The sequence below is a fragment of the Heterodontus francisci genome, chromosome 27 (genome assembly GCF_036365525.1).
Source record: "Heterodontus francisci isolate sHetFra1 chromosome 27, sHetFra1.hap1, whole genome shotgun sequence".
NCBI lineage: Eukaryota > Metazoa > Chordata > Chondrichthyes > Heterodontiformes > Heterodontidae > Heterodontus > Heterodontus francisci.
The window spans coordinates 45,924,962-45,939,461 of record NC_090397.1 but is presented as its reverse complement, the minus strand read 5'-3'; the positions used below and the strand labels follow the sequence as shown (position 1 = coordinate 45,939,461).

At 42.6% G+C, this 14,500-nt stretch overlaps 1 protein-coding gene across 2 annotated transcripts in view; it reads left to right on the top strand.

Annotated features, from left to right (window-relative positions):
* The window catches only part of reln (reelin), a 399,693-nt gene that overhangs the window by 129,485 nt on the left and 255,708 nt on the right, over nucleotides 1–14,500 (top strand). For both annotated transcript variants that reach the window (XM_068059265.1, XM_068059264.1), the window contains exons 5-7: nucleotides 1,406–1,438; nucleotides 6,458–6,536; nucleotides 10,000–10,096. In XM_068059265.1, coding sequence (XP_067915366.1) covers nucleotides 1,406–1,438; nucleotides 6,458–6,536; nucleotides 10,000–10,096 — 209 coding nt within the window. The remainder of the gene's footprint in view (nucleotides 1–1,405; nucleotides 1,439–6,457; nucleotides 6,537–9,999; nucleotides 10,097–14,500) is intronic.

The following is a 14,500-nucleotide window of genomic DNA, read 5'->3' as shown; positions in this document are numbered from 1 at the left end:
CCTTTAATTTCTCCAATACAACCTTCTGACTAATACTAATTTCCTTCAAGCCCTCATTTCCCTAATCCCTTGGATCTCTAATTCTGGGAGATTTCTTGTATCTTCCTCATTACTGCCTATTGCTGCTCCTTTTCCGATGTTCTTATGTTCTCAGTCACAGTTCCTATGTCATTTTTTAAAAAGTTTCTGCAGGCCATTTTTCTTAACTATTATTGCAATATATTCTGTACTTGATAGTCAACAATGTTACATCTCTTTGATCAGTTACAAAATTCTGTATGATTTTTAAAAGTGAATTTCCTAGTTACTACAGATATTAGAATGCTCCCTTTCTAATGATTTAAGGCAGTATGGCAGACTTAAGCTGAATGCTTTGCTACCTGTTATTAAAAAGTAATAATAGATGTCAACTAGGGCAGCAGCAGAGGTGCCTCCATCAGCATTCCCATCACTGGGCTAGGGCAGATGAAAGAATTTATGCTCCTGATCATTGCCCAGTGAGCTTTGTTGGAAGGTGCTTTGGATATCAGATGAAATGAAGATCAGACTCTGGTGTGATGCTGTCCGCAGTCAAATATCCTAGCAGCTTTCAGCGTACAGGCTGACACATGAAGAATGGCCATTTGAGTGAGGTCCAGAGAGCTGCTGATGCTGATGGAAGTCAATTCCAACAAGCGACTGCTTTATAAAAGAGAGGAAAGAAGTGAGAGCAAAGAGTCCACACGGACAGCATTTTCAAAGTTGGGTTTATATTAAACAGTGCCTTGGTGTATATATTTTTTTTCCACAGCTTTCAGCATTGTCTGCATAAGTAGTTAGAATTGAACACCTTTGCAACTTTCTTCAATTGAGTGTTAATAATGATTTATACACTAACAGCTTAAGCCTGATTGCACAGATAAATGATGGATTTTACTTTGCTAAACAACTACGATATAGTCAAATCCTGCTGTATGAGGGCAGCCTGGTGATGTACTGCATTTGTGTAGATTACGAACGCGTTCTGCCATAGGGTCAATAGAATGTGATTTCCCCACTTAGCAAATCCCTGATCCTGGCTAAAGGGGACAATGTTAGGCCAACTTTCATTTTAAAATGCCGTAGAGGAACATTAATACGGTACTTAAGTCAAATAGTGATTTGCTTAAATAAAAATGCAAACTATCCAGAGTTTCCTAATTATCGACGGCTGTTCTTAAAGTTAACTTGGTTTGTCAAATAGCCAAATTCTTCAAAATAAAACTCATCTTGAATTCACATCGTATCCTAAAATTACCATCTAGAGAATATTGTACATGAAAATTTTTCACTTGTAAATTATTTACACATAAGATCATTATGTTGAGAGAAATTAGCATTTGTCTAACAATTAACATAACTTTTCTGTTCTGTTCTCAACTCACAGCTCCCACAGAATCCCCCCTTCGGCCTAAGCTGGGTAAGTGAGGATATTTCAACAATGCATGAATGCTGTCTGAAATTCTTCAGTAAACCATTGTTAATAAGATGTGCTCTGGACATCTTTCCAGACATACCTAAACATTTTATTGAGAAGTTATACCGTGTGTATTTTTCTGCTTTGGCCCAAGTTGTCCTTTTTGTCAATTTAACTTGTGTCATGTTTAACAAGAAGATCATAAATTTATATGTAAAGTATTATCGCATGTCATTGTATCACAGCTGGCTAATCAGCAAGGATCTCTTCCAGTGTATGAAGATTTCATCAAATCTCTCATGGTACTGGGAGCTCAAACAATCACACAAAATGTGCAGGTAACTGTACCCTGATGACTGCACTTAGATAAAGGAAGACCTTTTCAATAAACAATATTATTACTACTATAACATTAAATAGACTGGGTCTCCTGGTAGGAGGCTTCCTTTTATATTTTAACAATCTGTGGATCCATTATAAATGGAAGGAGGTATCTCCAAGTACAATAAATGGAGCGAAATGCAACTCTGTACTGAGATGTTATAAAATGTTTTAATGCTGTATCTTTTCATTTAATATTTAACAAGGCCAATATACTGGGATATTAAATTGGAGCTGTTTCTGATTGTCTTTCATTTATCCTTTAGTCTTGAGATCCTGTCTGGAAGCATTATAAGTTATTATCTGCGATCCGTGTGATATTTGATGATGTGGTGACATACCGTCACGTAAGCCCCAATTCTGAGGGCCCATTCCACCAGTGTCGTTTTGCACAATTAACACTTTTTCTCTGCTGCTCTTGTATTTAAAGCGACAAATAGTTGCAACAATTGAGTAGCAGGTAGGATGGTTGGGATGATAGGACTTGCTGCATCTATTTCCATACTGCTGGAAGAAAAGCACCAATTCAAGATGGGACATCATCTGCAGGTGCAAAGCTATCTCTGAATCTATCTGCACACCCACCACTGCTCTGGAGCCACTGTGTTCAGATCATGCCACTCTTACTTCAGCATGTCAGATGAAAGTCTTCCATGCCTTTATTTCACTGTAAATGCACTGATAAAGCTTTGCCTGACTTAAAGCCAGCTTTTCCTGTTGACGTGAAAGTTATCACAACAATTAATGTTCTATGTTACCAGATCCTTCCAGGCCATTATAGTGGACACATATCAGATAACTAATGTTATGTTTACCAGAGGAAACAACTTTATCACTTTCTCAGGGAAAGGATACAACTTTAACAACCTGGCGGGCTTCCCAAAACCCAGAGCATTATTGATGGAATCCATCAGGCCCTCATGACCCCATCAGAACAATCCCAGTATATATGTAAACAGGAAGGGTTACCAGACCATTAATGGTTTCTGTGGCAAGTGGAGAGGTTATGCTTCAGTTATACAGGGCATTGGTGAGACCACATCTGGAGTACTGTGTACAGTATTGGTCTCTTTATTTAAGGAAGGATATAAATGCATTGGAAGCAGTTCAGAGAAGGTTTACGAGACTAATACCTGGAATGGGTGGGTTGCCTTCTGAGGAAAGGTTGGACAGGCTAGGATGTATCTCCTGGAGTTTAGGAGAGTAAGAGGCGACTTGATTGAAGCATATAAGATCCTGAGGGGTCTTGATAGGGTGGATGTAGAAAGGATGTTTCCCCTTGTGGGAGAATCTAGAACCAGGGGTTACTGCTTAAAAATAAGGGGCCACCCCTTTAAGGCAGAGATAAGGAGAAACTTTTTCTCTGAGGGTCATGAGTCTGGAATTCTCTTCCTCAAAAGGCAGTGGAAGCAGAGTCTTTACATATTTTTGAGGCAGAGGTAGATAGATTCTTAATAAGCAAAGGGGTGAAAGATTATTTGAGGTAGGCAGGAATGTGTTGAGGATACAATCAGATCAGCCGTGATCTTATTGAATGGCGGAGCTGGCTCGAGTGGCCGAGTGGCCTACTCCTGCTCCTAATTCATATGTTCATATGGTTTCTGAGCACAATAATGTTATCCTACATAATAATAAGCATTATCCAAGGGGAACCGCAATGCTTTGTATTTTGCAGTAGTCAACAGACCGTGTATTATTTAAAGATGCCAAAAGAATGTCCAGATGGCTCTTGGACCAGGGCTGCCCTTTGCACCCGTGGCTCCTGACCCCAATTAGAAACCCACACAGAGTAGCAAAGCGTAGTTATAACGACACCAATGACGTCACTGTGGAGTACAGCATTTGTGTGCTCGAACAATGATTCCAGTACTTAACCTATCAGCGAGGCTGTTGCTGTACAGTCAATTTGAGGTGTGCACAATCATTACTGTCTGCTGCATGGTTTTGCAATTCTAAGAGGGCAAACATGCAGCTGGCGGAGCAGTAGGAATAGAGGTGGAGGATTATGATATTCAGGCAGGAAAGTGGGCTCAAAATCTTGTCATTCTGAACTACTTCAAGTAAGTGATACTGACACCCACCTACCATCTTTTATCCAACTATGATATCCCGTACAGTGAAGGGTCCACAAACAGCATATTCCTTGGTGTTTTGCTAATTTGACAGTTTGCCCAACATTCCATACCCTTTTGTCTTCATCCACCAAAGAGATTTGAAACATTAAACAAAAGGCAAAATATGGTTTCATAACGTGCTGACCTGCCTCCACAAAACTGAACTTAAATATTTCCTACACCGATGCTTCCCTTTACCTATTTCTTAACTTTTCTGGTCCTTTAGTGAGAGGAGCATTAGTGCTGGCAGGAAAATATGGAGTGCTTTGAGCCCGTGAAATGGTCAAGGCTCTGATGCTTTGGGTGCAGGGACTCCAGATATCCCTGCAACAATGGGAACCATATGCAACAACAAAATAGCTGCCAGGATCTGCCACTCTTGGATACTTTCTCAAACATTTGTGCTATTTGGCTGCAGGTGGGGGGGGGGGGGGATGTGTGTCCACCTTGAAAGGAAGCCTCCTGCTTAGCCCTTCAACAACTCCACCACTGGTGTTGGGCACCACAGCTGGAGGCCCAGCTGTCTGTGTGACCATAATTTATAGGGTGTCTTCAAAGTGAATAAAGGCCATTCACCATCTTTGCTCTTTCATTGAGTCTTTTCAGTATAGCAGCAGTAGATATCAAAGACCTCCATAGCAGCAGTCACAGAGAATCTGCAAGAACACTATTCTGTCCTTGGTCTCTTACTGCTTTTGCCATCCTGTGTAGATGGCTGTGAAAATGCCGCTCATTTCATCATACTTTGCATTTGAACAAATTGCTGCAGTGATATCTGAGGTGCACAGCAGCCTCTTCATGGACAACTGATATGTGCTGCTCCTGACACACACTAGACTGAACCTAATGCTTTGTGCCTTGCATCTGAAGGCATTGCACCATCTAACACAGCCTCACCTGTGGCTTGCACAGTTTCTCTCGGGAAAAGAGTGAGGTTTTTCAGGGTTGCAGGGCTCCTGCTTGTTGCGGTCCATTTCCAGTGATTATACACAGCCTTGGCCTTGCAGATAGAACACAGTTGTTGCAGGTATAAAAACAAAAAAATTCTGGAAATACTCAGCAGGTCTGGCAGCATCTGTGGCGAAATAGAGTTAATTGCCTGAAATGGAAAGGTTCCAGAACACAACACTAACACTCCTTTCACTTGGGAACAATAAAATCACATTAGTTCAAGAAAATAATATTGCCTGAATATAAATAGTCAAAAATGGATTTATTCAGTACTTCAATTACTTCATTATCATAGAATCATACAATGGTTACAGCACAGAAAGAGGCCATTCAGCCCGTCATGTCTGTGTAGCTCTCTATAAGAGCAACTCAACTAGTCCCACTCCCCTGCTTTTTCCCTGTAGCCCTGCAATTTCTTTCTCTTCAGAAAGCCACGATAAAATCTGTGGTCACCACCTTCAGACAGTTCATTCCAGATCCTAACCACTCGCTGTGTAAAAAGGTTTTCCCTCATGTTTCGCCTGGTTCTTTTGTCAAATCCCTTAAATCGGTGTCCTCTGATTCTCGCCTCTTCCATCAATAAGAACAGTTTCTTCCCATCTACTCTGTCTAGACCCCTCATGATTCTGAACACGCCTATCAAATCTCCTCTCACCCTTCCCTGAGGAGAACTGCCCCAGCTTCACCAATCTATCCACGTAACTGAAGTCTCTCATCCCCGGAACCATTCTTGTCAATCTTTTCTGCACCCTCTCCAATGCTTTCACATCCTTCCTAGAGTGTGGTGCCCAAAATTGGACCTAATTCTGCAGTTGAATTCCTACATCATTTCTTTTGACATTGACTTTCTTGCTAGTATGAATTCCAGCAAATGCAGAGAACTGAGGTCCCAGCTCATGTTCTAACTTTTTATGTTTTAAGGATAGAGCAGACTTTAAATGGTGCTTGCATTCTTTAAGTAAAGCTCTGCTGATCTAATCATGTGTTGTATAGGCAGACTCGTAAAAAGGAATCACTAGCTTGGTTATTCTGGTAACTCTCTAAGAGACTATAATCAGTGCCATGCTCAATAAATGTTTTACAGGCATCAGGGGAGGAACTAAACAGCGCAATTGGATGCTAATGTAGGCATGCAGCAATGCATAATAAGATACTAAAATACAACCTGCATCCCTTGGCAGACTGCAATTTTTAATGGAGCATAGAGATTTTCCATGTCCTGTGTGGCATTATCCTTTGGAGTTACCATTAGCATTCATTTAAATTTAAAAGGTATAAAACCATATCAAACTAATGTTGCCATGGAGATGAAAAATCTATAAACCTTTGTTGCTAAGATTTGCATGCATCATGTCCTTGAAAGAACTGACTTTGAACACAGGCCAAACAGAGGCAAGGCTGACTCTCCAGAGCATTGCGCTTAATATAAGTTGTGTGATGATAACTCATGCTTTCTCTTAACAAAACAAAATGACGGAGCTCTTGAGACAGTTTTAGACAAGCTCAGCATATATTTTTCAGAGCAAATTGCTTTGTGATAGATTGTTTATTAATTGGGCTTAATTTCCTTTCTTAGCTGAAATCCACAGTGCCAGTGTGATTCTTCGGGATGACTTTGATTCATATCCACAACTGGAACTGAATCCAGATGTCTGGTAGGTATACCTGCAAATATAAACAAAGTGTATAACCTCTGAAGTTTGGAAAGGTCGTATTATCAAGGAAGTTATTTTAACACTCGTTATGAAACAAACTGCATCTGTTTTATTTTTGTTGTGAATACTAGTCAGCACACAGGCAGCTAGAATATTCAAATCTTCTTGAAATTGGCAGATTTGTTCAGTGTGTGCCATATCCCCTTCGCTTGTATATCTTGCACAACAACAGTAACTTGCATTTATATAGTGAACTTGCTATAGTAAACATCCTCCAGGTGCTTGGCAAAAGAGTTAAGGGAAACAATCCAATGCATAGTTGAAAAGTTAGTTTTAATCAGGCTTTTAAGGATGAGAGATAGCAACGTGGACAAGTAAAGGGAGGATGTTTCAGGGAGTAAGGCCGAAATAGCTGAAGCTTATGCCACCAGTAATAGTGCAAAGTGGACAGAAAAGGCGCCAGCCAGATTTTCAGCCTTTGTGGATGTGCAGAGATCTGCGGACTCACCTAGAAATATTTGTAGCACTTGCAGGTGTGGGCAGACCTGGAGACAAGCTTTGGAGCAAAATTATATTTTATTTTTCTATATTTTTATGCCCACATTTGCTCATGGTTCACCACACAAAACCTAAACAATCTTACTCAGTAGTTCCCCAAAGTTTTACTTTTTGTGTAAACAATCAGCTCCACAAAACACCTCTCATGCCTTCTAAATAAGGTGACAGACATTTTTCCTCCTTTTTCTCTCTCTACCCTCCACTTTCCGGTTTCTCTGTTTTGCTCCTTTTGGCCTTTCGCTTTACTCTCCTGTTTAGTTCTGTGCTGTGGGGAGAAGATCTGACTGTCAGCATGAAATGCTAATGGTTTGCATATATATTTGGCACGGTATAAACTGTTTCCAAAGTATGTTTCTTACACCAGTCAATGCTTCTGTAGCAGTTCATTAATCTCAAAGTATGGCACTTGTGAATTTTATTAAAAGCATTTGAGCAGGAAAGATCAAATACTTGAGGACTATACTGACAGCTCTTGTTCAGATAAATCCAGCAAGCTGTATGCAGCATATATTTATAGGTTTGACCATGAAGCGTTGCAGTTTCTTAGTCTGCTTGTAACATGCCAACATGATTTGCTGAGATTGACTGATTTCTAACCTGAACAGTTCAAACCATTCTTAAAAGCTGGAGAGCTGGCTGTCAAAAGAGGGATGGTGGAAATAGTAGGTGACACATCAATGCTCAATTCGTAATGGTAGCTGGAATACAACTGCCTCCTTGGAGTTTACATGTTGGTGCAATTCTGGAGATGGTCAGGAAAGTCCTCTTGGAATCTCCAGTCTCACCCCTGCAGGTTCACACCACCATAGCTGTTCTGTCCACTGAAGAAAAAACTTCAACAACTTTTATAACAATTTTAATCCTTTAGTTGAACTAAAATAGGATGAAAATCTGTAGCCGCAATGCACAGTCTAAAATTGAAATATAACGTTATGTCATCAATCAAGTCATTGGTACATAATGTGGTGTCTCACTGAGACACTTTGCCTCACACTTCAACCTTTTATTATGGTAACTTCCTGCCTAATGTTGATGGAGTTTCCAATATACATAATTTTTAAATGACTCCCTCATTAATAAAGATCCTTTATAGACTCTCTGGGCTGAATTTTATAAGCCTGCACCGAAATTGGCGGCGGGCAAAAAAGTGGGCAGGCCACATGCCAAAGAGCCGCTGCGTTTCCAAGCGTGGCGACTCCTTTAAATAACCGGGGTGGGCCACACCCCTGATCACGTGGAGGGGGGTGGGCTGTCCGTCCCTAGCAATGGCGTCAGCTGCCTGTGCGCAGGTGCTGACCTCATTTTTAAAGGGCTGTCAGCCCTACCGCAAAATTTGAATATTTAAAGTTTAACGGAATTTAAAGAAATACATCTCTTTTGCCCCTCTCCCAACCCCCCCCTCCAAAACAATTAAATTAATTATTTGCTCTTCTCCCCCCCCCCCCACAATACTTACCTTTACCATCTGACCTCCCCCACTCCCCCCAACAAACTGCACAAACCTTCACCTACAACCCTTCCCACCATCCCCTACACCCATGATGCTAATTTGACTCCGTTCCCCACACCCCCACCCCCCCTGCTCTGATAAACATACCTCTCCTGCCCAAAAGTGTTGTGCCTCATTTCCCCGGATGGGGATCCGAGGGAGTAGCAGTGCCAGCTGCCGGAGTGAGATCATGGCAGGATATCAAGAGGCGATGTGAAATTAATTAATTCAGCTTTTTAAATTTATTTAAATTGCGGTCCTGTTGCTGAGCAGCGGGAGAGCTGCCACAAGGCCTTGCCGCCGCTGGTACTATCGGGCCGGGCCCTGACAGAGTTGGGGTCCGTGGTGGGCCTCACCCGGGGCCATCTTCAGGCACATCCCGCCACCGCTCCTGACATGGAGGGCTCCTTAAAATCCAATGCCCTGTCTAAAATTTGGGTGTTCCTGTATCTTAGAACATGCTTTTAACTTGAAAACCAGTTTCAGTGTTTGTGGGTTATGTGGTGCTCAACCTATCCGAAGAAGAGAACAATTAAAACTCCAAATACTGGAAATAGAAATATTGGGAATACACAACTGGTCAGTGAACATCTGATGAGAAAGACAGAATCTTTTAAATATAACCCTTTGTCAGAAGTATTCTTTCTGAAAGAATTGTTTGAAGGAATCTGCTTTCCCCATTTATCTTCATTTTTTTATATGTTCCAGGGATGTGGGTGTCACTGGCTAGGCCAACATTTATGGTCCATCTCTAATTGCCCTTGAGAAGGTGGTGGTGAACCCACTGCCTTGCACCTCTGCAGTCTGTGTGGTGTAGGTACATCCACAGTGCTGTTAGGTAGGGAGTCGTGTCGCACCTTAGTATGTTTTTTATCTTAAAGATGCTACATAAATGCAGGTTGTTGTTAATTTTGATTCTGTACTGTTTTTACTTCCTGTGCTTGGTTCAGTTGGCACCATTCTAAGTTTGAGTCTGAAGTTAATGGATTCTAGTCCCAATACACAATCTAGGCTGACACTTCAATGCAGTAGTTACAGTACAGCTGCACTGTCAAAGGTACCATTTTTCTGATAAGATGTTAAACCAAAACCCTGTCTGTCTGTTTAGCTGGACATATAATAATCCTATGGTACTATTCTTCCCTCAACCAAATACAGCAAAAGCAGATTATCTTGTTAATTTGCTGTTTGTGGGATCTTTCTATGTGTATCTGACTACCACATTTGTCTACAACTAGTGACTGTACTTCAAAAATAATCCATTGGCTGTGAAGTGCTTTGGGACATCCTGAGGGTGGAAACAATGCTGTATGAATGCTAATTATTTCTTTATGTTCTTTCATCGTTTTGTATGATCTGTGTAGCCAAATAGCCTGTATGAGTTAAAGCAATCTTTCTTTGTCTGATTTCTCCAAGGTTCGAATGCAGCCACTGTTTGGTAGGGGATAAGTGCGGTATGATCATGCATGGCAATGCGATTACATTCTGCGAGCCATATGGTCCACGAGAACTGGTAAATTGCTTTTAAATGTGAAGTATTTACTTCATGAAATTAAAGCTGATTGATTTATACTTTCTGCAATGAGCTATGACAGAAAACTGCAGCAAGGCACTTTTGATATTATTATGAAAGGAGCTTACAACACATTAATTGCGTGCATATTCCTCAAGTATTACAATATAGTCAACAGATTAGAAATTCATCTGGGCCTCTTTAGAGCCAGAATCGGCCCTGCACAGAAAGCCACACCCGAACCAGGAGGTCCAAGACTGCTCGGAATCGGACCTCAGGCCTCACTTTAATCATTTAGATGAGCTGCTATCACCTGCCACGTCTCCACAGGCAGTTCGCCCATTTCAGCAGATGAATTTTGGTCCAGTTGTTTTATTGACAGCAGCCCTCCGAGCACCTTGGGCGGCTGGTTGGTAGCAAGGAATTGCAGTGGGGGTTGATCATGGCCGTCAGCAGTGATGTAGACCTGGGAGGAGCACTCCTGCTTCTCCTGATCCATATCAATTTAGGAAAATGGGCATAACGATGACCAATTTCAACCCCAATAACCTTAAAATCTATGCAAAATATGGCCAGTATTCCAACTACCGATAAAACATTTTTAAATTGTGTATTTTTAATGAATAGCTGTGGTAAGTGATCCTCTGAGGAGAACCATGCTGACTGCAGAGTGTGCAGTAGGTTGCTGCTTCAGCACATGTTTGGATGTGCATTTCCACCTGTGGTCTCCACACCATGGCTGGAATTTTACAGCCCCCCAACGGGCTGTTGGCTGGTGGGGCCGTAAAATTGAGTGGGAGGCGGAGGGGGCCATTCCCGCCCCTGCTGCAATTTTACGGGGGGCAGTGGCGGAGAGAAACAGCCCGCCCGCCCCAGGCCAATCAAGGCCCTTAAGTGGCCAATGAACTGGTACAAGGGCCGTCTCCCTCCACCGTGGTTATTTTTATCCACTGTGGCCAGACAGCAAAGGCACCAAGAACACCGCCAGGTAAAATCTGGCGGCCTTCTTGCAGGCTTGGGGGTGGGGGGGACCCTTCTGATTGGGCACCCTGTGCCTCTTGGAGGGCCACCCCCAAAGCTCCAACTGCCCCCACCGCACAACTCTTTTCCCTCCCCCCAACAACCGACCCCTCTCTTGCCTTGCCAGGGCCCAGTCGATTGTCCCCAACAAGGCCCCAAAACCTTACCTTCGTTCCGGGGCCATCTGTCCTCTTGCCCCTTTTGGCTGGGTGTAGTCTCAGCAGTGGCCACTGCTCCCAGTGGTGCTGCTAGGACTAAGAGCTGCCGGCCCGCTGATTGGCCGGCAGCTCCATTAGGCGGGACTTCCAGCCTCAAGGGGATAGAAGTCCCACCCAAAACCAATTAAGGGCCTGGGGAGTGAAAAATCCCGGCCTGGCTCCCCAGGCCCAGCGGAGGCAGGCTCTCCCCCGACTTTTCAGCCACTGGGCAGGGCCTCGTGCCCAATGTTAAATTCTGGCCCATGAGTTCCCAGACATTGCCAGGATATTGGAAGTGATGCAGACCACAGGCTGGACATATTCCTACAGGAAGGAACGGAAGATCCCACACCTGGTAGTGGCCAATTACAGGAGGCATTGACAGAAATCAGGTTGCCTGATTGCCATCTTTTCTGGGGATTTGCTTATGACTTGGTGGAGGAGAAACCAAATAAGTGAAGAAAATAACCAAATATAGGGAATTTGACAAAAGTGCTGTTTAATTGCAAATCCTTAATCCATTTTCCCATGGCCATTACTAGTGTGACGGAAACAACACCTGCCAGATGGAAATATATTAATTTTGTCATATGGAACCTTATTTGAATGCTTACTGGACATTGAACATAACTTGTTTTAAAAAGACCACAGAACAGTAGCTGAAAACATGGCTGCACATTTTCATTCTAAAAGACAGTGGCATGGAGGGACAATGGGAGTATTCCCGGATTCAATTAGCCAGATGGGTTTTGTCAATGGTGATAATCAAGAGACGTGGAGAGTCATTAAATGTGTAAGAGCCAGCATTCCACCTCCCCACTGAGTGTGTCTGGTAAGCTGTGAGGAATCCACAAACCTCGCAGGTGAGGTTGTCTCAAGTAAAAAGCTAGTCACATGACTAACCTGCTGGCCAACCTGGAGTTAATTGAATTGTGCTGATAGAACAGTTTTTGGAAGAGACTGCAATTGAACTTCAAGGAGGAAGGTTTCCTCTCTGTCTCTGTCTCTCTCTCTCTCTCGCAAAGTTCCAGGGACCCATGAAAGTAACTTAAGACTCAAGACAGAAGACCAGTGAAACTAGTTTGAAAGTGTGCACTGGGCCCCAACGAGAACTGTAAGACTTAACTTCAATCAAAGACTTTACATCCAACCCAAAACCAGTAACTGAACTCCATCTATTACTTCAAACCTTTCCCCTTTAATTCTTTCTCCTTTCTGTCTCTATTTGCATGTTTATTGCATATGCATGCTAGCGTGGCCATGTCGCATATTTCTAGTAGTTTTAACTAAGTTCGAGTTTTAAGATTAATAAACTTACACCTTTCTTAAACCTGAGAAAACCTGTCTGTTTGATTTCTTTGCAATTACAATTAGAGAGCAGTGAGCAAGGACTCACTGAGGGGAAGCTAAAAACACTGTTTTAAAAGTTAAACCTTGTTACGGCCAAACCAGGTAAAAGCAGAGAGGGGAGCCCGAGACTCCTTCCTCACCTGGTCTTAACACTAGTCACCATACAAATGTAAAGGAATTCCTCTTAAAAATATTGTGAAAGTAAAGATGAGATGATTGAGAAACTGAAAATGTCATTTACTACTCAAAGTGTATCATGTTTGAAATTCTAACCAACTCCACTGTAGGATCAGAGTGGTAGAGATCAGTCGGGGCTGTATTATAATCCTGCCATTGGTAGCAGCAAATGATGCAAAAAGAAATCAGGATTGGGCTCTGAATTCAGCATATATTATACTCTTGAGCATATGAGTACTGCTTAAAATTTATAGATAAAATCTGATTTTTCTCATTTAATCCATGATTTGGATCCCAGACCATTTACTGCTAGGACAGGTCTATTTAGATTACCAGTAATCCTATTCTGACATAAAGACACATATTTTAACCCTTTCTTGAATAAAGGACTTTATCTAGTCTCTGGGGAGGGAGTAGTTTAAGTCTCATACTATTTAATAAAATGCCAGTCTGCACAGATAATCCTGGGAAAGATTGACACAAGGCTGTAAAATCACGTGACTTAAAGTGCATTAGAAAGGAAAGCTCGCTATTTCAGTTTTATGTAACAAGAATGTACTTTGTTTTGGTGAGCTCCCTATTATGGAGTCTCATCAATAAATTGTTCCAAGTGTACCTCCAAATCGTGGTGTTTTTTGCAGACCAGGGTGCTCTTTGGACTGACATACGCAGGGAATGATCCTCATAGAGTGAACCTCCAGAGGCTCTTTGGACAAACAGACACAGGCAGTGAACCTCAGGTTGCTCTTCGGATTGTTGTACACAGGGAATGATCCTCAGGGAACTCTGTACACTGATGTACACAGGGAATGATCCTCAGGGAACTCTGTACACTGATGTACACAGGGAATGATCCTCAGGGAACTCTGTACACTGATGTACACAGGGAATGATACTCAGGGAACCTTGTACACTGATGTACACAGGGAATGATCCTCAGGGAACGCTGTGCACTGATGTACACAGGGAATGATCCTCAGGGAACTCTGTACACTGATGTACACAGGGAATGATCCTCAGGGAACTCTGTACACTGATGTACACAGGGAATGATACTCAGGGAACCTTGTACACTGATGTACACAGGGAATGATCCTCAGGGAACGCTGTGCACTGATGTACACAGGGAATGATCCTCAGTGAACTCTGTGCACTGATGTACACAGGGGATGATCCTCAGGGAGCCTTCAGGCTGATATACACAGGGAATGATCCTCAGGGAAATCTGTGCACTGATGTACACAGGGAATGATCCTCAGGGAACTCTTTGCATTGATGTACACAGGGTTTGATCCTCAGAGAACTCTGTGCATTGATGTACACAGGGAATGATCCTCAGGGAACTCTGTACACTGATGTACACAGGGAATGATCCTCAGGGAGCTGTCAGGCTGATATACACAGGGAATGATCCTCAGGGAACTCTGTGCACTGATGTACACAGGGTTTGATCCTCAGGGAACTCTGTGCACCAATGTACACAGGGTTTGATCCTCAGGGAGCCGTCAGGCTGATATACACAGGGTTTGATCCTCAGGGAACTCTGTGCACTGATGTACACAGGGTTTGATCCTCAGGGATCTCTGTGCACTGATGTACACAGGGTTTGATCCTCAGGGAACTCTGTGCACTGATGTACACAGGGTTTGATCCTGAGGGA